This window comes from Phaethon aethereus (assembly GCF_964289735.1).
Source record: "Phaethon aethereus genome assembly, chromosome: 2".
NCBI lineage: Eukaryota > Metazoa > Chordata > Aves > Phaethontiformes > Phaethontidae > Phaethon > Phaethon aethereus.
This window is the reverse complement of record NC_138582.1, coordinates 84,186,781-84,211,082: the sequence shown is the minus strand read 5'-3', so window position 1 is coordinate 84,211,082 and position 24,302 is coordinate 84,186,781. Positions and strand designations below refer to the sequence as shown.

Here is a 24,302-nt window from a genome sequence, read left to right as displayed (position 1 = left end):
GCCCAAGGTTCCTCTCTTCTTACACTTTTGCAGAACAAGTTTCTCTGAAGTGGGTTTCCCCCAGTTTGAGTCACTTATGACAGCTATTTGCTAATTTAAGATGGGGAGGACCAGGGCATGCAGAACAATCACCGTTTCCAGGTCGCAGTTGTTCTGTTTAATACAGAGCATTGACACAGATTCCCGAAGGCGGGAAGCAGAGCCATGGTGACATGCCATGATGTCCAGCTACCAGGAGCTGTTACTGCCAGTAGACACAAAACACGAACCAACGGGCCAGTAACAAGAGCACTCCTTGGAGAACAGCAGCAGATGTTGACAGTATTCAGCTTTTAGTAAAGTACCTAAAATATTTAGAGTACTTCGCATTCTTCTTTTAAGAGTACAGGCCAGGAAAGAGCAACAGTCCTTGTTAAGTCTAAAGAGAAATACGACCTACAGAATAAGTCAGAAACAATTAAGCCATTACTACCAGACATTTCTTTAGATATGAAGCATCCCACCTTGTGATGAGAAAGAACCTCTCCAAAACAGTTTTTAGTCCTGTATTGCAGGAAATACTCTCCATACAAAAAAACAGTATTCAGGAAGAGCAGGCCTAAGCAGGATTAGATAATTACAAACAGAGAGACGTGCAAGTTATGCAGCTTCGAGTCAGAGATGTTATCAAGCTACAAAATCCGCTTTTTGCGGGATTCAGCCAATAATCACAGATAGTAAATGTGTCCATTTGCCTGTCCTCTAGCCTTACTAAGGAACAAACATAGACCCCACAGTCCTACTCTTAAACCCCTGGAATGGCTTCAAGTCCATAAAGGAATTTTGCACAAGTTATTCAAAATTCACAGGCCAGATCAGCTTTAGAAACTTTGGCTGAAGAAGCAATGTCCATTAGCATTTCTTCCCATGCAAAGCTTCTATATGGATGAGGATCTCGGTTTAGATAATTGTACCAGCAATACATGGATTCTCCAATGATACTTATACCTGATCCGAGGACACTGTTACAGACTACATTTGAAAATGCCCTTTTCCCTTGTATGAGCCAAACTAAAACTGTGAGGACTTACAGCTATACCTAGCTAGTAGATTAGCTCTCACTACATGTTAGCCGTCAGTTTTAAAGGTAGTCTCATCGTTCTGAATTAGAGACTTCCAGAAGAACAAGCATACCTCCCACAAGCAAGCAGAGGCTTAGACGGACAGACTCATTCTCAGTTTAAGTTGTCCCAGCCGGACCCACCGACTCCAAGCCAGGGCTTGTAGCAGTCCCACGTGATACGAGGAACATATTTGAGAAAAAGCTATTTCAGGGTAAGATGAACTCAAGCAACGATACGCTTCAAAGCTTTTACTGTAAAAATGTTTTATAAAACCCATCTCTTATTGAGAGCTATTGGAAACAGATGAACAATAAAAACGCTTATGCAGGAAAAAGAAAAAGCTTGGAAAAAGGCAGCTGTATTTCCTATGGTCCATAAATTCAATAGTTAGGGATGTATTATGCATGTGACAAAATTGAATTTCTAGAAACCTAGAACATAGCTCAACACAAATTCATGGAGCTTCAATTAATTTTATCCACTTGAGGAGTAGCTCACACAACTAGGTTAACTGTCACACAACAAGCCTGCTCTTTTGGAGTAGAGGTAGAAAAGCAGCATTATACAGCAAGGAGAAAAAAAAACCCCAGACTCACCCTCCCTAATGAAACTTCTCTTATTGCTGCTGCTCTGAGGCTCAACCACAAGGTGTCAGAAACAAACATTTTCAGATAACTGTTGTAGTGATGCATGATCACAATTCGCAGGATATATTTTGTGTTTAAAAATTAAGACTGCAGCTTTTCACTTCTACCGACTACTGTAGTCAGTAAATTGTAGTATTTCAAATAAGGACCAGTGAAGATCTAACAACAAAAGCACACCCACATATCTCTCATTCCTGCTTCAGATATCAGTCAGTTTTGGGTCAGCAGAAAGCACACCAATGAATCCGAAGGAATCAATCACCATTTGAGGTGAGTATCAACCAAAAATAAAAACATTCAAGTCTAAATAGCATTTTTACATCACATGTACAAGCAACATTTTAAGATAAAAGTGGTACTTTTCTACAAATGAGGCATCAAGTACTTTGGAACAATGTATTTTATTGTCATTAAACATACAAAGATATAGCAACCCTAGTCTGTTTACAATGGCCAAATGCCCAGATTGAAATTTTAGAATTTTTAACCTAAAGATTGGTCAGTTCAGGCTGCAAGGCGGCGGCAGAAAATGCGAACAACTTCGCCTTGAGGCGCAGGGACCCGCAAACCTGGCAGGTCACTTATCTTTACAGCAACATAAGTGAAGTTTTGCCAAGACTGGGGATTCCCAGTTAGTTGAGGCAGTACAGGATCGTCCAGTATTTTACATATAATTTACAGACTTCCTCACACTTCAACAGAATATCTGTCCTTAGCATCCTCTACTACCATCTGCAACTAACTAGCAAAAAGAAATCAAGACCATTTATTCTACTAAGTGAAAGTAGGAGAAAATCCTGCCTAGAAACTTGCCTGCAGCTCTGGTACCTACTTGAGAACTGACCTACAGGGTTAAGAGAGTTCGGGAGAGAGGAGAGGTTTCTCCCTTTTCTACTTGATAATCTGGCTCTGAACCTCTGGCTTCATTTCCCCCTCTGCTTTGGTGGAACGAAGGAGCCTTGATCCAGTTCTGCCACTAGATTTACGAGACATGGGCAACAGAGACCCGACGGGCAGCAAGGCCCGGTTCTGTCGCTCCTAAATTTCCCTTTGCTTCAGAGCAGTTTTGCTAGCTGCTGTAATTTAGTTGGCCCTCCTTATTTCCTGTGCCTCTCAGACAATAAACAGAAATATTCCAGACATTACTTTTTGTCTGGATCCCAAGAAGCATTTTCAAAACACCACCAGCATTTGGCAGTGCCCACCCTCCCCACACTTCTCTTCAAACTACACAGCAGAGAGAAATACTTACACTTGTCTGAGGAGACAACTGTGCCATTAAGCCCGGGAAGAATAGCTTCTTAGCCACTTCACAATTTACTCAAAAGGGATTAGGAGCGGAAGGGAAAATTCTTCAGGATGTTAAACACTTCTGGACAGTCTGAACTACACCGGCGCAGAAAAAACGCTACCTGAACTGCAAAGAGCCAAGCAGCAGCTGCAGCCAGCCAGCCGCCTCTGCAGGGGAGCACACCCGAGGTTTTACTTACTGTGAAGACAGCCATTGAACTACTGTTGGCGGACTTTACAACGGGGCAGCAGGCAACTGGATTAACGGTAAATTAAGGGTCAGAGAATCAGAGACAACCAGTGATGTTTGTGTCTCAGAAGACAATAAGATGAATCCAGACTGATTTTAGGTTGAAGTTTGCTTTCAGCTGCAGAGAGACAATTTGTGAGGCAGCACTTGAAGAAGCAACAACAGGTTTGACCCAAAATTACAAACCTAAGTTCCTTTAGCAACTTCTGGATGGATTCCTTACCTGTTCTGTTTTCAACTTTAGTCAAACATTCAAAGCCCCACCTGGAAAAACGAGAACATCTTTCTTACCTAATCTTAACTGTTCCAACATTGACGCAGAGCTTTGTAGCAGTTCACACTGCAAGACAGCACAGGAAGTAATTGACGTGTAAAGCTTTCTTCAAAAATACTTTTGCCAGCCTCTGTGTCACTTATCTAATGGTGTTATGTATCTATACAATGTTATCAAATCATAAATCCATTAAAAACTCTGAATAAATCTTCATGTAAGTGGCAAAGCAACCACAAAACATGAGTTGTCCATTTACCGCTCACAACTAATGTGATCTCTTCAGAAGAGTTTTTCTTATGTCTACTTTTAAAGAGTGAATCTTTAAGAAAAAAAATCAAACCAATGATACTCTTCCCAACTTAGTTAGAAAGCACTGAAGGACTGTCTGATGTGCCAGATCCTTGAGGTGTCTTGGACTATGACCAAACAGGAAAGATAATATTAAATAGTTCTTTTTACTTATTGGGAAAGAGAAAGATAAGTCGGTCCTTTAGTAGATGGAAGACAGCAACAAATTTGTTTAAGTTCACAGAAGTTATGACTGCACAGCTCCCCTTTATAGGAGTTACTCTGCCCCTGCTCAGATACAGCAGCCCTATCTCCTCCACCACAGAACACCCCACCAAAGTGTCCCAGGGGAACACCCAGCCGACTGCGTGGGGTGTCTCATCTCATCTCCACCAGAAAAGCAGCGAACTAAGAACTCATTACATCAATAAAAGAATTTTAATTCCCCAATTTTCCAAAGGGGATAGCCCTACCAAAAAAAAACCCCCACGACTAGGGCTGTCACATTTCACTGAGTCAATTCATTGCACGACATTAACTTCTATTGACGCAAAGCATTAGTGTTAGCATTGTTTGTATATATTGAATATATGCAAATACAAATCACATTCTGCTTTTAATGAAGATACTACTAAAGCTTTTAATACCGGTAGAGGGTGTGTATGGATATAAACTTGTTTTTAAAAAAAAAAAAAAGAAGACACAACTGATGAAAAGAAGAACACCTAAATAAAAACCATCAGAGTTGAAGATGCATGCAATCTGTTGAAGGGTAGAGATTTTGCCACAGCTTCTCTGTTTCCCAGTCTCATGTAAAAAAAGTCTGAGGGCATATCTTTTCCTTCTCTGCTGAAGCTACAAAAACGTTATGGTAAACTGTTTATGTGGCACTTCAGGACATGGTTTAGGGAACACGGTGGTGCTGGATTAATGGTTGGACTTGATGATCTTGAAGGTCCTTTCCAACCTTAGTGATTCTGTGATTCTGAAAAGCGAAATTAGTTGGTTTCTAGTCTGCTGGCAACTAGAATTGTCAGGACTCGGCTGATGCATTTCAGAAGATAGCCACGATATAATGGCTTTCCCATGTAACCAATGTGGGCTAGACAGTCTCAAGGAAAGCACAGCAAGCCTGGTTTCCAGCCTCCTTACACATTTCATTCACGCATCACTTCTGCTGGGTTGTTTGCGTTTTTTCTTAAGGCACAACTTAGCATATTTGACTGTCCCTGTCAGAATATTGCATTTCAATTAAAAATGTAATAACAATACAGTTCCATTACTCAAATGAAGTATTTCAGAAATAAGCCATCCATTTTAGATCACAAAAGCCAATGTTGATCACAGAACACTGAAAATCGTATTCTCAGCCTCAACTCTTCAAAGCCATTTTACTGGAACCGGATTGAAAACTACCTTGAGGATTCTTACTGGAATTTCAGAGCTTAAAGTTTTAGAAACTCCATTAACTTAGCACATACACTAAGAAGAAATTGGGAATTGAAGCAAGTTGTTAATGCAATTAAAAAACCCACAACACTCCACTGTTAAACTAAAAGGCCAGAATATCAACAACACTGCATAGTATGAATACACATCATCTCCATTATATGCACTGACCTTATAGAACTTAAAATTTTAAGGCCAATTTCCTAAATTATTTTGTTGTTCTCGTATTTCTATTCTCATCATACAGCTCTGCAGAGGTTCAAAACGTACTACTCATGTTGCAGTCCTGGTATCACTATCACAGGACTTCTGCTGTCTGGCAGTCAAACTCAAAACGTAAATGCAAGAATTAGCATATTAAGGTCTTTTTACTTTCCATAGCTCCATAAAAAAAAAATACAAAAATGAAGCCCTTATGTAAAAAAAAAATTATTTTACAAAAAGCAGTAGCTCTTGTTCCGGGGGCAATAGGCTCAGCCATACCATGAGATAAGGTCCCTTTCTCAAAACTGACGCAAACTCAATTTTGATATTGCTGTAGAAGAGAAAAGCAGAGAACACTTCACTTAATTTGCAAATCATCTTTTTCTATGATCCAAACACACACATAGTCAAAACCAGGAACATCTCAGTTCACTAGATGATTCACTAGTGAAACAGATTGACCTACTATCTGTAAGGCATTCATTCAAAGGATGTTTTTATTAGTTTAAGAGAAGTTTCTGCTAGGTACCTGCTAAACATCTCTTATACGGTCCAGAAAAGATTTTTCTCTTAATCTTCTACATACACACACCTTTTCACTGCAACTCCACCTCCTTCTGCTTTCAGCTATACAACTCAAGACGTCAGAATATGTAGCTGAGATTACATTTAATTTTTTTCTTGCTGTAGATTTGACAATAGGAGGTTTCAGAAGAAGTTTTACACAAAAATCCTCATGTTGGAACAGTGTATGTTGTTACAATGCAGTAAGTGCTGGGAAGGAGTGATGTTCTTCTTCAACTTAAGAGTACCTACCATTTGTAAAGCGGGGAGAGGAGGTGGAACAGTTTTATTAGTCTCAGTCCTGACATCTGCTGCTACCAACTAACGAACAGAGCCCAATTCTCATACAACCCTGCTCGATTTAAGTAGCAATAATCTGTGTTGGCAACACACATCCAAACCTGTAAGGATGGAAAAGGGATAGCAGCAGTTCTTGCTCATAACGAAAAGATTTTTAATTGGAAACTACAGAACCTCAAGCAGATCAAATCCCAACCAGGTGACATATAGCACCTGCAAGAACTACGAAAAAGAAACTGTGTATACTCTTTCCTCCTCTGTAAAGGGAAAGCTCTAGAGAGGTGGAAGGAATTGCAGGGGGCTTAAGGGACAGGTGGAAAAAGCCGAGTGCAAAGGTATCACCAAGCAGCATTGCACCACTACCATACAGTTTCTGGAGAGTACGCGAAGTCAAGGCGGATTAGAAACCAATGAAAACCCTGAGAACTCTTTGCATTTGCCCTTGAGGTCTCACGTTGCTCATCCTCCACCTCCAACAAACACAAAGACCAAAGCAGATTTGCCATGTAAAACTGAAAAGAAAACACAGCACACCTGTTTAAGTGCAGTCATGCTGCCTACTAGTAAAGGATTTGTGTGAAAGACTGAGTAACTCCAGGGACATCACCCTCTTCCCCACCCTGCCCTTCCTTACCTGGGTACATAAGGCAGGCTTCCTCACCAGCCGTATCTAGGACTACAGGGCTAGATTACCACGCACCAATATGCAAGCTTGATCTACTCTATTCGTTACAGAAAGTTTTTTTACTAGACTGGGTTCATTGTTTCTGGAGAATGGTACCTACTGGAAGATTTACCATGTGAGATAAAGGACTCATCTTTGTACAAGACTCATCTTGTACAAAACAGTTGCTTTTGGGTATGAGCCAGCAGACTTGAGGGGTCTCTTCACAGGGCTGCCCAATGGCCAAGTACCACCACTTTCAGCCCTTGGTAAATACAGGATTTGTTCAATTAACAAAGAAAAACTTAGAAGAATGAGTTGTACTGATCATATGGGGAATTCACACGCACTCCGCTTGCTGCCCATAAGCCAGCATCTACAGGGGTAAAGCAAGATCGTGTGAGGATTCTTTTTCTCTCAACTGCATCTTAGAGACCTGGCCTTGGCTCAAAAATATCTCCTAAATTTTCAGAATCCTTCACAATTTGTCTTCCGTTTCCTCAAAACCATGGATGGCCAACACTAGAAACAAGGCAGTTTTCAGTATGACAGTATGACTCAATTCATGAAAAGACCAGGCTCTGTGTCCTACCTACCACATTCCTTTCAGCCAAGTGCCAATACCTCAGTTAGGAAGAAAATTGAGGAAAACACGGGTGAGATTAATTGGTGCTTAAAAGGCACAAACAGACAAACCACACAACCACTAACAGCCAACTCAGCTGCTTGAAAGGCTCCTGTGTCTGACTAGGCTTGTTCTGGGTTAGATTCTAATCCTGTGGAAGCCAAACTTCACTTTCTAGGAATGTTTTTGCTCATGTAGGGACTTAATGAAGAAACCCTACACTTCAGTGAAGGACACAGGGGGAAGGGCAGGAGGAGATCTTATCCACAGGAGGGCATGAATTTAGTTTCTATAGAAAATTAGGCCGGGCAAAATGAAAGCAGGAAACTCAGGAAGGAACAGGTCTGCAACATTCACTCGTGTCTAACTCCAGCTGCCAACGTTTCTTCCATTTCTTCCTGCACTCAAAAATGGTAAGCAATAGGGTGGTTCAATTCCACCTCAATACCTGACCCACAACTAGAGAAACATGTACAATTTTTAAGATGCTGGGCAGTCATTCCAGTTCAGCTCTCAGACAGATACACAGCCTGATATACTACGTACTTTCACAGTGAGAAGCAAATGACATCATCCAAAGCCCTAAATCAAAACACAATCCTTCAATTAATAAATTCCTGGACAACCAAACAGAAACTAACCCTTCCCCTTACTCACAAATCCCATACTACCTCTTGGTAAACTGTAAGCCCATTCACAGTTGGATAATTTCTCAGATACGAGAAAAGCTCTCTCGCATACGGTCTCTTGAAACCGGAGTCAAAGCGGGAAAGATTAGTAATTGTTTGAGGGAGAGGAAATCTCACATTCACCTTTGTTCCCGCAGTTCCTGGCAAAAGAAATAAATACCCACAATAGGCATTCGTGTTTCTCCATAAAGACAATCACGCAGTGCAACAAACGGTACACCCACAGGGGAATAAAGAGCAATCATTTCCCAAGAGAAATGAAGACATAAGCAAAATATTCTGCTCTTGCCTAATGAGTGCCAAAGAAAACTTCATACCGGACTATGCTGTATAGTCTATACCTACAAATGGAAAGAAAAGGCGGTTTTAAAAAGTCACCCATAAAATCTTACGTGTTTGAACATTTTAATGCAGGCACTGGGGATATAGTTCTGATCCCAATATCTTTCATAAACCTGATTATGTCACAGGGCATTTAACCTTCCATCTTGCTAGAAAGTTACCCCCTCTCCCACACAGAAAAAGTGCTCAAGGAATAGGTAATGTTAACAGGTGAATTAACCTAAAGATAGCTTTTTGGTACTAAAAATGTAAATTCCATTGCCAAGTAGCGTAACACATAGCAATACTCAAGACATGTTGTGTTGTACATGGCTTTGCCTTTACACAGACAATTCTGAACTGAGAAGGATCTAATAGCACTTTAGAGCATTAAAAATTAACTGTGTCATCTGGTAATGATTGTTTTTTATTTACAGAAGAAAATTTAAGACAATTGTATTTTGTTCTTTTGCTTATGAAAAATAAGCTGTTTCTTCTCAACTTGAATATTAAGCTACCCCTTGCACGGTAATTTAAATGGGTGATTTAAATCCTTTTTGATCTAATTCTAGAATATGTGGAAAGAAGCAAATCTTTATGCCAGCAGAATATGGATTACTCAAGTATTTTCACCAGTCATGGCTATATAAACTTGAAAACTGCAGAAATTATTTCCTACTATGATTAATACAAATATAACTTCTTCATTAACTAAAGCTACAACCTTCATTTTCTAGGATAGCACAAAAAATGTGATCCTAGACTAGTTGTTCCCTCTGAAATAAGCAAAACTCAGTTGAAGAAGTTTTTCATAAAAGCACAGACCATTTATGCTGCCAGAAACAGCAACAAAAAACACAGAGCCAGATTCTGCCACCACAACTCTTAGGAGGATTCTTCTATTTTATCTGTTCGCTGCCAAGAGAAAAGCATAGTCATTGAGAAAGAGTGAGTTTCATTATACAGTGGAAATTAAGAATATTTTTTTTTTAACCTTAACAGTGCAAGGTAAAAATAAATTGTAGCTGAAAAAACTCCAAACCAGCTGTAGACATAAGTTTACAGAGCACTGTTTAGAGATACTCATCTACTGTAAGACAGCCTTAACACTTGCCAGAACTTGCTACAGTTGAACTCTATTACTTCTCAAAGCCTGGTAGTACCTTCTGTAAACTTAAGTAACCAGTAGAGGTACAGGAGGATCAAGTTAGGGAACATTTAAATAAGCTGGTCAGACACAAATTCATGAGACCTGATGGTATGCACTTCTGAGGCCTGAGTGATCCGGCCAATGCCATAGCAAGGTCACTCTCAATTATCTTAGAAAGGTCATGGCAATCAGGAGGGCTCTTGAAGACTAGATGAAAGCAAAAAATCACCCCTATCTTCAAAGATGGTCAGTGAGGACAACCTAGGGAGCCACAGGCTAGTCAGCTTCACCTCAATCCAGGAAAAGGACAGAGATTCCTGGAAAACATTTCCAAGCCAAGAAGGTGGTTGGGAGTCATTAGGGTGGATTTATAAGTGGAAGCCATACCTGACCAACCTGACAGACAACGACAATGAAATGACTGGCTCCGTGGATGAGGGGAGTACAAGAGATGTGGTTTATCCTGACTTCAGTAAGATTTTCCAGCTCCGTTTCCCATAACACCTTCATAGACAAACTGATGAAGTACAGACTAACTAAATGGACAGTGAGACAAACTGAAGATTGACTAACCTGTCGGGCTTAAATTTTTGTGATCAGCAGCATGAAGTGCACCTAGATCCCAGTCACTAGTGATGACTTGGATGATGGGACAGAGCGCATCCTCGACAAGTTCACAGATGATACAAAACTGGAAGGAGTGGCTGATACACCAAGGAGTTGCTGCCATTGAGATGGACCTCATCAGGATGACAAATGGGCCAACAAGAGTCTCAGGAAGATAGTTCAACAAAAGAAATGCAGAGTCCTGAACCTGGGGAAGTATAACCAGCTGGAAAGCAGCTTGGCAGAAAAGGATCTAGAGGTTCTGGTAGACATCAAGTTGAACATGCACCAGCAAAGTGCCCTCACAGCAAAGGCGGCCAACTGTATCCCAGCCTGCATCATTGGCAGGAAGCATTGCTAGCAGATTGAGAGCGTTGATCCTTCCCCTCTACTCAGCACTGCTAAGACTGCACCTGGAGTGCTGGGTCCAGGTCTGGGCTTCTCAGTACAAGAGAGACATGGACATTCAGAGAGTCCAGTAAAGGACCATAAAGATCAGAAAGGGATTTGAGCATCTGACACACAAGGGAGAGGCTTAGAGAGCTAGGACAGTTTACCCTGGAGAAGAGAGGCTCAGGGGGTAATCTTGTCAGTATGTATAAATACCTGGAGGGGGGGAGAGGGGAGTATGAAGGCAGAACTGGACTCTCTTCAGTGAGAGCCAGTGAACAGGCAAGAGGGAATGGGCACAGATCGAAATACAAGCAATTCCATCTAAACATAATAAAGCATCCTTTTTTTTTTTTTTCCTGTAATTCTACAGGTGGCTGAGCACTGGAACAGGCTGCCCAGGGATCCTGTAAAGTCTCCATCTTTGGAGGTGCTCAAAAGTCTGACTGCCCATTGTCCTGGGCAAGCTGCTCTAGCTGACTCTGTTTTGAGCAGTGGGTTGGCTTAGACACCTCCAGAGACATCACTTCCAACCTGTGAGTTTGTATACATCAAGCTCTAAAGCAGACATCAAGATATGGCCAGGAGTTGATTAGAAAATGTCCTAATGTAATTTTACTGCCTGTGCTGATCTCCACTGGCAGTCTAGTATTGCAGAACAAGAGAGCGATTCCTCAGCAAGAGGCTCTGCAGTAAGAGCACCTATGTTCTCAAAGCCTGCTAAAAACAGATGAAGGCCTTCAAGCTTCTTGGTTACAAAAGTGTACAATCAAACATGGACTCAAGAAGGAAGGTCAGCTACTAGATCTTCTTGACATGCAAAAGCATATTAGTATATTGTTAGTTTCAACTTAATGCTCGCACGGCTAACTGGAATTGAAATCCTTCTGCTCAGAGGCTTTTATTTATACCTCTTTTAGTAAATCCTAAGGTTCCAAAAATTCTAAAAGCATGAGTCGTAGTAGTATAATATCAACAATTTTCACCACATATTTCAGCAATAACTTATTGTTTCCATCATCTTAGTTTAAAAAAAGTTATGTTGATGCCACAAGCAGCTTCCTCACACACTGTCAGAGAAAACGCAAATGGAACACGGAGAATAGAAATATGTTTTACTAGGTACCACATAAAAGATGATCTCTTCAGTGCTTCTGTTTGGTAACCAGCTGTTGCCTTTGTCTCGCGCTCCAGTAGAGAGCACTAGATCAAGCACTACCCTCATTGTGCCGGTAACAAAACAACAACATACTTCACAACAAGAGCCACAAGCACCGGAAAAAAACTCTCAAATACATGCACTTTCTGTTCATCAGTTCCCACAACAGCTTTACTATCGCTCAAAGATAGGACTTAAATGAAATACTAGTTCTTTAAGTAATTATTATACAATTTAAGGAAAAAAAAAAAGACCTTCCAAGTTCCTCGATCCCATGCAGTCACACTTACACAGAAAGTGGATTGTGTGCACTCTGGCAACAAAGTAGTATCAGAGCCTTAAATAGATGGCCTGCTTCTCCACAATGCATGCAGTCATACAAGCAATAAAAGTCTGGGCTCCCCACGAACTGACAAGATTACACTTGTAATGTGACAATTAGACTCGATCCAAATTCTCCTTTCACTGTCAAACAAGCCCGTGTGAGTCTTGATCAAAAGGGGTTCTTCCTAGTTAACTATCGTTGATACCATTCCAGTGTTTCTGGCTTCTCCTTTTTCTTTTCTTTCTTAAAAAAAGCAAAACAAAAAAAGACATCTGACCTCATAACTGCTCCTTTTATAATATCTTCTGCAAACTTCATTAGTGTTTTTACAGGAACAAAGAAGGAAATCGAAGAAGATAATTTTTAAAATAGATTCACTGAAAAGAGTATTAAAACACCTTCCTCCAAGATAGTATGCTGTCTGAGAAGAATTCAGTATAGTATTCCTGCAGCTATCATACATGTTTGTACACAAATCCCAGAGAAAGAAAAGCGTCACATGATTTAAGATGTTGATATGACAAATTTGTGTCTTGTAGACAGGAATTTCCTGATTCAAAACACGGGCATGAAAGAGACCTTCCTGTTTCTCTCTTTACTCCAAGAAGCATCTTTAGAAGGGTTTACTAGCACAGTCTGCCTGCAATACAGAGCTCCAGGTTAACTACTGTACTACCATGCACACTACTAAAGCAAGGATATGATGGCAACATAAGTCTAACTACAAGACTCTTCGGCTCAAGAGTTACTATGCCACCTATTTCTGAATGCAAGTTGCTGTATGTTATGCATTTTCATATCTCAATTCTGAAAACAGATGTGTTCGAAAACAAACCCTTCCCACTGAAGAAAAGTCACTAAAATCAGAGCAATAACTGATATGCCACTATAGATTCCCTTGTTTAAAAACCCACGCGTGTAAATGAAACCCGGGGTTGCATTTTCAGCAAGCAGTGCTCTGTTGAGCACAAGAAGGAAAAAGATTCCCAAAGCCATGCAGATGTCTACAGTAATTACCCAGTTCAAATAAATACAGACATGAGTGTTAAACAGCCATTTGCATGAACGGGTAGTCTTACCACAAGGGTTTCAACTTGGTGTGGTGGGGGAAATGCATATAGGAAAAAAGACAGAAAACAAACACCCAGCAGTTTTTTCCCCATTTACTTGTTTAAAGCAGAGGTCACAAGTGTGTAGTAGAGACCTACTTTGCCAGGAAATTACTTGTGTTGAGTTTGGGTACTGGCACAGAGTTGGAGCCTTTTCCTTAAATATCTGTTCAAACACAACCAACTCCAGCCTTTACTTTAAGGGAGTACTTGAAACTGTTTGTGCCTATTCCAGGCTTTCCTACAGTTCAGTCTATGTAACACAATCGCAACAGCACTTCTTCACACCTCCATATAGAAGATGTACGAGAGCATTTCTCTGATCAGCACAGTTTAGTCCTGTTTGATTTTGCTTTAGAGCTCCTTGACCCTTACTGTGGTCAATACACAGACCTTACTAATTTCTTGACAAGAATGGCCATGGTCTCTTGATGAATTCTCCTTCTGTATAGAGACATCTGCAGATACGGACACCATAGTGGCAAGCACGCAAGAGATGTGATCGAGGGTAACTGGGACTTCTTTAATGACCTACAGCATAACATCAAGATGACAGCACCTCCTCTATGCTTCACCCCCTCTAAGGAGGTCTCACATAAAACTGTCCTTAATGTGATGTCGGTGCTAGGAGGCACACAGGTAGACTTGGAATTGAGGGATACGATCAGACAAAACTAATAGCTTTCCCCCTGTGAGGAATGAGTGATTCGTGTAAAGAAAATCTAGTGAATATAAGCTTGAAGCAAATGTCATTTATATTGAAATAAAGGAATATATGTAGGGCATGACCATAAACAGGGGAGTGGTAGTCTTTATGTAACTTCCTGATAAGTATAGTTTGGGTAACTCCCTTGATATGTGTAGCTTATGTAGCCTCCTGATATGTAAGTTAGTTCCTGATATACTAGTGCAAACCAGTGTTGTAAATAACCGCAGAAATGTCAAGAAAATGTATAGCCAAATAAGGTAGCATAATATAAGTAGAATAACGGAGCGCCTGCACAAACAGAGAGGTCATGTAGAGTGCACTGACGAAGAGGAGCATCTTCCTCCCAACGACCACCGGACGACCACCTAGAAAAAGATGAAGCATGCGCAGACCGGAGAAGTGGTGACGTACTTAAAGAAAGAGTCATCTTCCAAGAAAAAGGCGGAGAAAGGCGAGAAACGAAGCCCAGAGAAGTATAAAGGAAGGAATTGTAAGAAATGAAGGTGTGCGTCTTGGTGAAGCGGAGACTCCCGGCGCACCCAGCGCTGTTTGCTTGCCTCTATTCGTTTAATAAATTGTAAACTTAAATTGGAATCCTGTTTGGGACTAAATCATTTATCACACCCCCAAGGTCGGCTACATTACTGGTACTCAACCTAAATGCTACTTGAGTAACAGAGTCCTGCAGAGCATGTCTACCCAGTCACAACTTGCACATCCATATTCCTAGAAAGTGTTGCATGCTTCTCCTTATGAACAAGCAACAGATTCTACCCACAGCCCACCAAGCATTTTCAAGTTTTGAAGGTTTTTATTCTTTAATGAAATAGCTGTCCTCATTTAGCAAAGCACACGTCCTGTATTAAAGAATACATACACAGCTGACTGCAGAAACGAAGAGCAGAAATAAACCACTTGCGCATTTCAGCCTTCAAATGTCATCCACTGCCTTCTGCCAATCACTTTCCTAACGCAAACAAGACCCACAAAGAAGCAAACCAATTCCTAGTTAGGAATTGTTCGCAGAAGTCAGGAATCCAGAAGTAGCCAAAGGACTGAAAATGCTGGAAAACAAAGTTTGCTGAGGAGATTTTTGGGGTTAGCAATTTAGATTTAAAACCACGCACCCGGTTCTGAATACATGTTGATGTTTTTCCACAAGGAGTGATACAGTATCAACTGCAGCCTGGATTTTATGAAGTCCGGTTTGGTAGAAAGACTTCCTTTCAAGAAAACAAAAATACAGTTTCAGTTTAGGAAAGCTACCAGAGCAATCCTGTTTCCTTCTCTGCCTGTGGGGAATGGGTAAAAGAAGGACTAGGATGTGCAAGTCCCAGACTCCTATTACCTTAGCTCAGAGGGCTCTGCTGGAAGCTTTCCATGTCATGCATGACCAGCATCAAGGTTTATTCAGGCCTCTGACTGCCACCCAGTTAATAATTTCATTTTTTTTTTAAATGTACAAAAAAAAGAGCATCCAGTTAATTTTGCACCAGGCTGAAGCAACCATCCAAGTCAAAGATAACTCCCTAGAGTACAGTTAGTGAACTTATATCTATCAACAAAATAATAATAAAATAAAAAAGGGCCTACCTCCCCCAGAAGTGTTTTATGAAGGAGTAGCATTTATGAAACAACATGCATGTGAGCCGCTAAGTTCCTTTCTAGAAAGCTACAGATAACTTAGCAACTTTTTAAAGCCTAAATCCCCCACAAATCTGTTACTTTGTGAGCGCATGTGTATATAAACACACATGCCTGTGTACACACACAGAGGCAGCTCATTTTTTAAAAAAGAAAATACTGCATTATGAGAAACTGAAAGCAGCCCAGCAGCTCAGTGAAGTGCTGTGTCCAACCCTCCTCCTGCCACTGGCACATGACCGGGACAACAAGCAGCAACATAGCACTGAGCTTAGGGTAAATTTATTTTTTTGGAGATAAACTGAGTAAACACACACACACACAATCCTTTCGCATTGCTCAGTTAAAACTTACATTTTAAACACTGCTTGTGATTATTCTTTTTTATGAAGGTTACTCTTAGTTAGCTGACAGTGTCACACTGTCAGGTTACTCTGACAGTGTTGGCCACCGTCAGAGTGCGAATTCACTTTTTAAAAAACCAAAACTGCTTGGAAGATTGGCATTTTGTATGTTGCTGCAGCTCCTCCTCTTAATACCAACTCCTTGGTATTAAGAGGCAAGTCTCAGCTCCCTGAATGCAGCAGAGTGAACCCAGCCACAGGTAAAGGGCAAGAGCCAAGCCTGGCCAAGCAGCAGAAAGCAGCACGTGGTCACGTAAGAGCAACACAAAACCTGCCGTTGAGCAGCACCCTAACATCTTCAGTAGTCCTACGGAGGGCGTGACGGTCCAGCTGCAGCTGGTACGAGGTGCGAGAGAAGGCTGGCCAAACCAGACCGAAAGAGGCCTCTACAAGAGCAGCAAGGTACCTCATCCAACAGATCACCTGGGCGGGAGCAGAGCAGTAAGCGAGACAGCTGCAAAAGCTGCATGCTAAGCTTCATGCTTACCGCATCAGACAGTAACGTGTAAATGCAATTCAGACACCAAAACGCGGCGGGGGGGAATGCACAGCCTAGGAGCCATTTAGCATCTAACTTGATAAGACTCTTCACTTGACTCTGGGAATCTCAAGGGGTGGAAAAAAGTAAATACCAGAATCAAGAACTGTCCTTGCTGCTGAAGATCCAGGGCACAGAGGAGACACTGGGGGGGGGGGGGGTCTAGGGTCATCTAGGGATGCTGACCATCCCTAGAAAGCTTCAGCTACCACACACCAGCTCACATAACATCATAGTGAAGTCACTTCTGTGAACCATGTTGCCTGTGCATTGTGGCAACCATATCCTGTGACGCAGGCAGGTTTCTGCACTGGCACTTACGTTAGCAGGACACTGGGAGCTACACAGGAGTTCTCCCTCCAAGTGGTTTGTGAATAGAAAATGCCACAAATAAAAGTTTGGAGAAAGAAAGTTTTCAAAGCCAGAACTGACTTAAAGTTATTCCCAAAGAGGTCCTATTTAAACCTTCCCAAACTAAATACCCAGATTCAAAAAGAAAAAAAAAAAGTTCATCAGCATGGTTTGTGATTTGGGAAGGATGTTGATGTCGCTGCCTAAGCTGCCACTTCATCCTTTGCCGCCAGGCTCCTGTGTCATATCAAGACTTTCATGATAAGTTTTAGCTGATCAACTGGAGCTGCTGCACGCTGTCACCAGCCCTCTCCTTCCAGAAGCTGATCTAGAGAAAGTGGAGGAGATACCCAAAGGAGGTTTCATCAACAACTGCAGCAGTCTGGACACCTGACTCATTAAAGACGACATCCCTTCATAAGGCCTGAACATTGGTATTGTCAAAATGTTGTACCATTATTTAGCTGTTCTCAAACAACTGGTTCTCAGGTCTCACAGTTTAATGAAGAAGTCACTTGGGAAGGAGACAAGTGTTGATAAGTTAGTTATTTTGCAAAGCAGCCATTCCACCTGAAAGCCACAGCTTTCTTTGGTACATAAGAAGACAGTTTGCTCCTCCAGCTCACGTCACAAAGCCAATTTCCTTAGAAAGGGAAGCCTCCAATTTCCAAGTCCTCTGCTCGTGGACGCAAAACTGTCTGGGGCGGTAAGAGGGCCAGCGTTCAGTCACCTTTCCCCAAAGCAAGCGGGTAGATGTCAGCTGCTGCCTGCTCCGCGGTAGCCAGCCCCCCAGTAAGCTCGCTTGCTAAGGTAACTGATGATACATTTCCACTGCATAGGCAAAAGCCTTACAAGAACTGTTCCGTGATCAAATGGATTTCTTGCTCCAGTGATCTATTGCTTCAGTTGTGCTGTTCAAACACAACTGCTGGAACACGTTCAGAAAGACTAACTTCAAGCTTTAACACTTCAGTCAGAATCTACTGCTCACTACAATAAGCCTGAAATACCAAGCTCCATATTTTTCTAGGTAAACAAGCTTTCAGAAATCATATGCCTTATAGCAACACTTTAAAGTGCCAAATGAGAACTAGGAAAATAAACTTGTATTTAATAACTTTTTAAAAGAGGTAAACTCCTGTAGACAAAGATTTGGTACATTATAAGTTTTTTTGTTTTTTTTAAATGAGTGTTGTGTTCATATCCCATCTGCATGACATGACTTTTCAGAGAAGCAATTTTATTCATATTTAAGCTTAATTCAGAGCAAGTTTTAGCCTGTCTTAGAAAATTAAGTTTATGGGAAACAGATATACTCAAAGGTGCCAGGAATTACTCACCAGACTCTGTAAACAAACTAATTTAGACTCCTCAAATATCTAACTCTCCTGTCCATCTTAACATGACAATTGTGCCTTCCAATAAAATTCAATTCAATAAAGCTTTGGCCAAGGAAATAAGTATATAAATAAATAAAGGTGGTACGGGGTAGTTTATCTGATCACTCACCATCTCAGGCAGCTAAGCGTTTTACATACACACCGTGTATGTGAGTTTCAAAAAATTGTTTTGTACCGATAAGTGTAACAACGTAACAATCCATGCAAAACTTACTTCCCTAGCAAGAAAGGTTATGTAGTGTTTTAGAAGTGGTATCTTGAGCAGGAGTTATCCTTAATGCATCTCTTCAGCTTTCAGAAGAGAAGCAGTTCAGGCAAATTCCTGATGTTCTGCAGTTTCCCAGCAGAGGGAAAGGCTGTGTGGAAGACAACAGCCATTTTAAAAATCATTTGCAGTTGTCTTTCTGAAATCTCACCTAAGATATTAGCCAGCAGCAAAGGAGAAAAGCGCATTCAAGAAGTTCAGCTAACAAAGGCGCTTGTCTGCATCCCTACAATGGCATACCATCACACAACATTAGCCGACAGAGCCCACTAGGCTCTAAATTATGTGCCACATGCCTAACTGCAGATGCCCCTCGACGAACTTCAGGTGGCTCTTAAAGCGCAGAGCAACTGGGTATTTCCTCAGAGTGCTACTCCTCCGCCCAGCGTCATGATCACATCCTATTAAAAAGGAACTTTTTATGGCAATTAAGCAGTTCAGTTGTCAAAGGCACCAAAAGCCCCAGTAGCTTATGAAAAAAAACCCTCCCTTAATCAGATTTCGATTTGTTCTCCCCTGCATCACCCGGAAAGAAAGTAGCAAACAAGAGCTTCTCTCGGTTTCACAGTAATTGGGGATGTATAGAAGCTGCCAGGAAACCCAGATCGACGACTGCGCTTACAATGCATAGGACAACTTAACTATAGTGAAAGATCAAAGCTTTGACCATTGGGCTTGGGGATTTTTTTAAATTTATTTTTATTTTCTTTTATTTTTAAACTGGTATTCTGCCTATTTCTCAACTTAGGTAACGGTCTGTACTGCAAAGTTTAATTTGCCACACGTAGTCCGCATCCCCAGGATCCAGTCTCATCTCTGAAAGGAGGAGAGCACTGAATTAATTAAGAATATGCTAGCTGCACCAATCCTCCTCTTCCTCACAGCTCCTATCAGCTAAATCTGGAACAGTAAAGCTCCCCACCATTTCACCAAGGGCTGCAGAAGACTTAGCGTCCATCACATTCCTCTCACAAAATTGTACCTTAACTGAAAGCAAGCACCCCTCTGAACTCACAGGAAAGCTCAGGGATGCAGCCATGCCTTCCTGTCATCACACAAAACACCCCGCAGCGATACGATTTCGGCAGGTGACCAGAACTATGAACACTGACCCATTCGACTCTGGGGACAAACTAGCGCTTCCCCTTTCAGGAGGAATCCAAAGAGGCTTTGATCACAGCTTCCAGGTTCACAATCATTTCTGCAGAAGTTGTTCCAGTGATGGTATCAAGTGAACAAAACCCCACAACAGTGAGGATATCTTTAGCTTAAAGCTTCTGACTTCAACTCTTCCGAAAGTGGAGCTCATTTGGCAATAAATGAAAGGAACTGCAAGATCCATTCGAGAAGCAGTGTTTTTCCCCTTTCCTTTTCACAATCTTCATGCATATTTTGGATGTGAGAGAGGTGTATTCTTTGGCAGTTGCCTTCTGGACTCCCAAAGAATCCAGCAGACCATAGGACTATCTCCCTCGCTCCACCCACAAAGCCTCAACAACAAAAAACAAACAAAAAAAAATTAAAAAAAAAGGGGGGAACGCAGTGATCCTATATAGTTGCCCAATACTCTGAAGGGAAAACATATGTCCTATACAGTTGCCTAAATACTACAAGGGTAAGACACATACAAGACAGCAAGTTAAAGAAAGCTTAAAACCAGCTGGCAAGGAGACAAACATCCTGTACTTGCCATTGGCTTGCCTGACACCAGCTGACTGTTCCAGTAGTCCTTCACACCAGCAGCAAAGCAGCTGAAATTCATCCCTGATCCAACTCCAGCGAGACTAATGGGTTTCCACAAGAATGAACCAGGCCCTGTATGTATATCTCAAACCAAACCCACTAAAGTTTCGCTGAAGCGAATTTGCAGGAGTACAATCTCTGCATAACAGCTGGAGAACATTAACTTCCCCCCCCCCCCTTTCCTGGGGTTAATTTTTTTTTTTTTTTTTGCTGTTCAGACAGGAAGCAGTCATATACCATACTGCATAATATAAGGGATCCTGGGATATAAAAACAAGTAGAAAAGGATTACAAAGAGCGCTTTAAAATAGTGTTTATGCTGCCATAACCCCTGGGCTGTCTCTACATTTTAAGCCACGCTGCTGCCCCTACCTCGCGAACCGAGAGGCAGCGGTTACCTCCCATCTAAAAAAAAAAAAAAAAAAAAAAAAGTAAGGGTATTTTAAGGGTCAAAGCGGGGAGGGCGCCCGGGCGAGAGGCGCAGCGGCGGGGGGACCCCTCCGCGGCGCCTCTCGCCCAGGGACACCGCCCCCGAGCCGGGGTGTCCCCGTTTCTGCCCCAACACTCCTCTTTTCCCCCGTACCACCCCCGACTCACCCTCGCTGCCGTACTGCTTGCCATTGTTGGCGCCCATCCTGCCGGCTTCATGCTCGTCGCCGCCGCCTCCCCACGCCGCCGCGCAGCATCTCTTACCGCGGGGGGACGGGACCGAGTGGAAACCGGGGTGTGGAGAGTGGTGGGGGGAAAACCTCCGGGAGTCTTCAAGTCGACATGTCCAAAGCAGCTGTGTAACTTCTTCTCGGGTGGCCGACACCCTCCCTTCTCCCCTCTCACCAAAAAAAAAAAAAAAAAAAGTGGGAAAAAATAAAAAATGCGATGTATCGGGGAGCCTCCTCCCTCCCCGCTTTCCAGCCGCGGTGTCAGGGCAGGGGAGGCGGCTCTAAATTATAATCCACAAGCAAGACTGGGGAGAAGGGGGGGGGACGGACGGACGGGACACACGGCCCCCGGGCGCAAAGGCTCCGCCGTCCCGCGGCCGGCGCTGAGGCTCCTCCGGTACCGCTCCTCCTTCCTCCTTCTCTTCCTCCTCGCAGCCCCGCTGCTGCCTCCCCCGGGAAAGCCGCCGCCAGCCACTTGTTGCCCGGGGAGGGAGGAAGGGGAGAGCCGCCGCCGCCGACTTTTGTTAGCGGCAGGCGCCTCCTCCCGGCGCCCCTCACCGCCGGGCCGGGGAGGGAGGGAAAGAAGGAGGGAGGGAGGGGGGAGCTGGGAACCGGCCCCGGCATTTAAAGACACAGCGCGCGGCCCGAGTGTCCTTCCGAGGGTGAGGCGCTGCCGGTCGGCCACCTTCATGGCACCCTCCAAGCCCGTGCGGCTCACAGGAGTTGTCACGCGTGTACAAGGAAGACCCACGCGCGGTCTGCGGACCTGTCCTCCCGGGCCGCGCAAACAGCCTTCCCACAGACACTCCGCTTCAGCGCATCACTCCTGGCCTTTGCCACCACATCGAAGGGAAAAAAACCCAACTCTAAGATCCCCGGATTACTTATCCTACAGGGCTGGTGCTTTGGGATGAGGCACTTCTATTTAATTCAGCTTTCTTAAAAAACAGCTTCTGCTGCTTCTTCTTCTTTCTTCCTTTTTCTTTCTTCTTCCTGCTTTTTTCTTTCTTCTTTCTTCTTTGTACTTTTTCTTCTTTCTTCATACTTTTTTCTTTCTTCTTCCTTCTTCCTTCTTTTTTCTTCTTCTTTCTTTGTACTTTTTCTTCTTTCTTCATACTTTTTCTTCTTCTTTCTTCCTTCTTTTTTCTTCTTCTTTCTTTGTACTTTTTCTTCTTCTTTTTTCCTTCTTCTTTCTTCTTCTTTCTTTGTACTACTTCTTCTTCTTTCACCCCAAAAGACAGACCCCTTAACTCTCACAGACCACAGGGGTAGTCAGGATGTTGGAAGCCATATATGCCGGTTCAGCTCAAGCATTAGGGTTGCTGTTACACACTCTAACAGGGACTCGTCTACCACTACTAATACCATCTAACAGAACATCATCTGAACATCTATCTATCATCTGAAACAGTGGAGTATGCTCAGCGGTGTGAGGGGCGGCACTGATGCCGTAAGGGCTTTCTCCTAACAACAGGGTTGTGAATCACGGTTTTCACTACCACAGGGGCATCCGCCGTGCCTCTGCCTGGCAAAAGGGGCTGGATAACAAGACACGCTGCTAAATGGGAGCGAGGGTAAACTGCCTGTGTGAACCGGTTAAATCCCAAAACTGCCAGTCCTGAGAGCATGCTTGCCCCCAAATGGCTAACACTAAATCAACAAAAAAATCAACAGTGAAGTTTGCTCAAGACAACTGTTACCCAGGCTAAGTGGTAATCAGGGGTTACCAAAAGATTTTTTTGAAAAGAAGTGAAAAAAGAATGAAAGTTTGCTATAGGTGGACAGGGAGACCTTGGAGCAGGCAAGGAACAGGAGTCCAAACTGGTGTGATGCTGCCAGAAGTCACCCCACCAGCACCTCTCCTCTGCCTCGGCCTGACGGCACTGGCCCTCTGCCTGGTGGCCGTTCAGGGTGCCCCAAGTGGGGACCCACACCCCAGGTGTGCAGGGGCGTTTTTGCGGTAGCCATTCTTAGGGAGCAGCACAGGCACATGCACGTATGCCTAAAATGTGGGTTACTGCAGGAGGCGTGTGTGAAGAGGGGGACCCACATCCCCAGAAGAGGGATGCATGCTTGTAAGCCACACAGCCTGGGGAGCGGTGTGCCCACAGCTGTGCGTGTGTGAGACCAGAACTCTTTAGGATTAGTTATAGAAAGGTCTTTAGAAGTTTATAGCTGTTTATTAACATTTTGCAAGTACCTGCTATTGTGGGTTTTGTGTTGTATTGCTGATACTGATCCTCAGCCTACATACAGTTCACTGATTGCCAGGCCATTATATGTCCTTATTAAAAAGACAAAGCTGTTTTAATCCTGATTTGATTTAAACCAGGAGCTGAGCAGTTTGCCCTCCACCACACTATGATCTTATGTATGAAAAAGCCTGCCGTCCTAAATATATCACAACATGCATAAGACAATTACTGAAAGTGGAGGTAGTGCTGAGCAAATTACATCTTTCTCAACATATGCAAATGGCGTATGAAACTGCAGAGGCAAAAGCATCAACATTGACAGCACTACAGAGAACGTTCTAAAACCTGCAGTTTTGGGGACAGGAGGTTAACTTAAAAAGAAAAAATGTGCATTTGCATTAAGAGGTGGGCTAATTACCTGAAACTGAAATGAGTACCGGCAGCACAAATGACTGACAAGTAATAAGGCAATGTTAATTAGGCTCTAATCCCATCAGATACCAGTCATTAATGCTTCTCCTTGTGAAAAAAGTTTTGGTCTTGATTCAAGATGACTACAAGCACCCTTCAATTCTCAAAAATCAGTGAAGGTCTAAGAAAATATTGCCTTCTGGGGTCAGACTCATCAAATGACCATCCTAGGTTTTTTGAAAGAAAATGTGAATTAGTCTAAAAATATGTTTTCCTGTTAACCCACCCAAAACACTTGCCAGGAACTCACCTAGGTAGAGTAGGATGCTAAAGAAAAAAAACCTAGGGTTTTCCATGGCACAGCAGCCTACCTTTGTCACTGAAGCCCTCAGCTCCAGCTGAGCGATGGGCAGATGTGGCTAATCATCCTCCGAATCATCCTCCCCCAGCAGGTACTGTGGGGCGATGCTGGTCCCCAGCTGAGGGAGACCACATGCAGGCTGAAGCCAACACGTGTCCCCGCTCCATGTGCAGCCCAGCTGCGCTTCATCTTAGCCTGAAGCACGCTGACGGGAG

The 24,302-nt window shown here is 42.8% G+C and overlaps 1 protein-coding gene across 1 annotated transcript in view; it reads right to left on the bottom strand.

The window, feature by feature from the left end:
* FBXL7 (F-box and leucine rich repeat protein 7) overlaps positions 1–22,684 on the bottom strand; it is a gene marked incomplete at its 3' end in the record, with an annotated part of 188,573 nt that extends 165,889 nt beyond the window's left edge. Inside the window, exon 1 of the mRNA XM_082014599.1 lies at positions 21,059–22,684. Coding sequence (XP_081870725.1) covers positions 21,059–21,095 — 37 coding nt within the window. The 5' untranslated portion in view covers positions 21,096–22,684. The remainder of the gene's footprint in view (positions 1–21,058) is intronic.
* Positions 22,685–24,302: the final 1,618 nt, after the last annotated feature.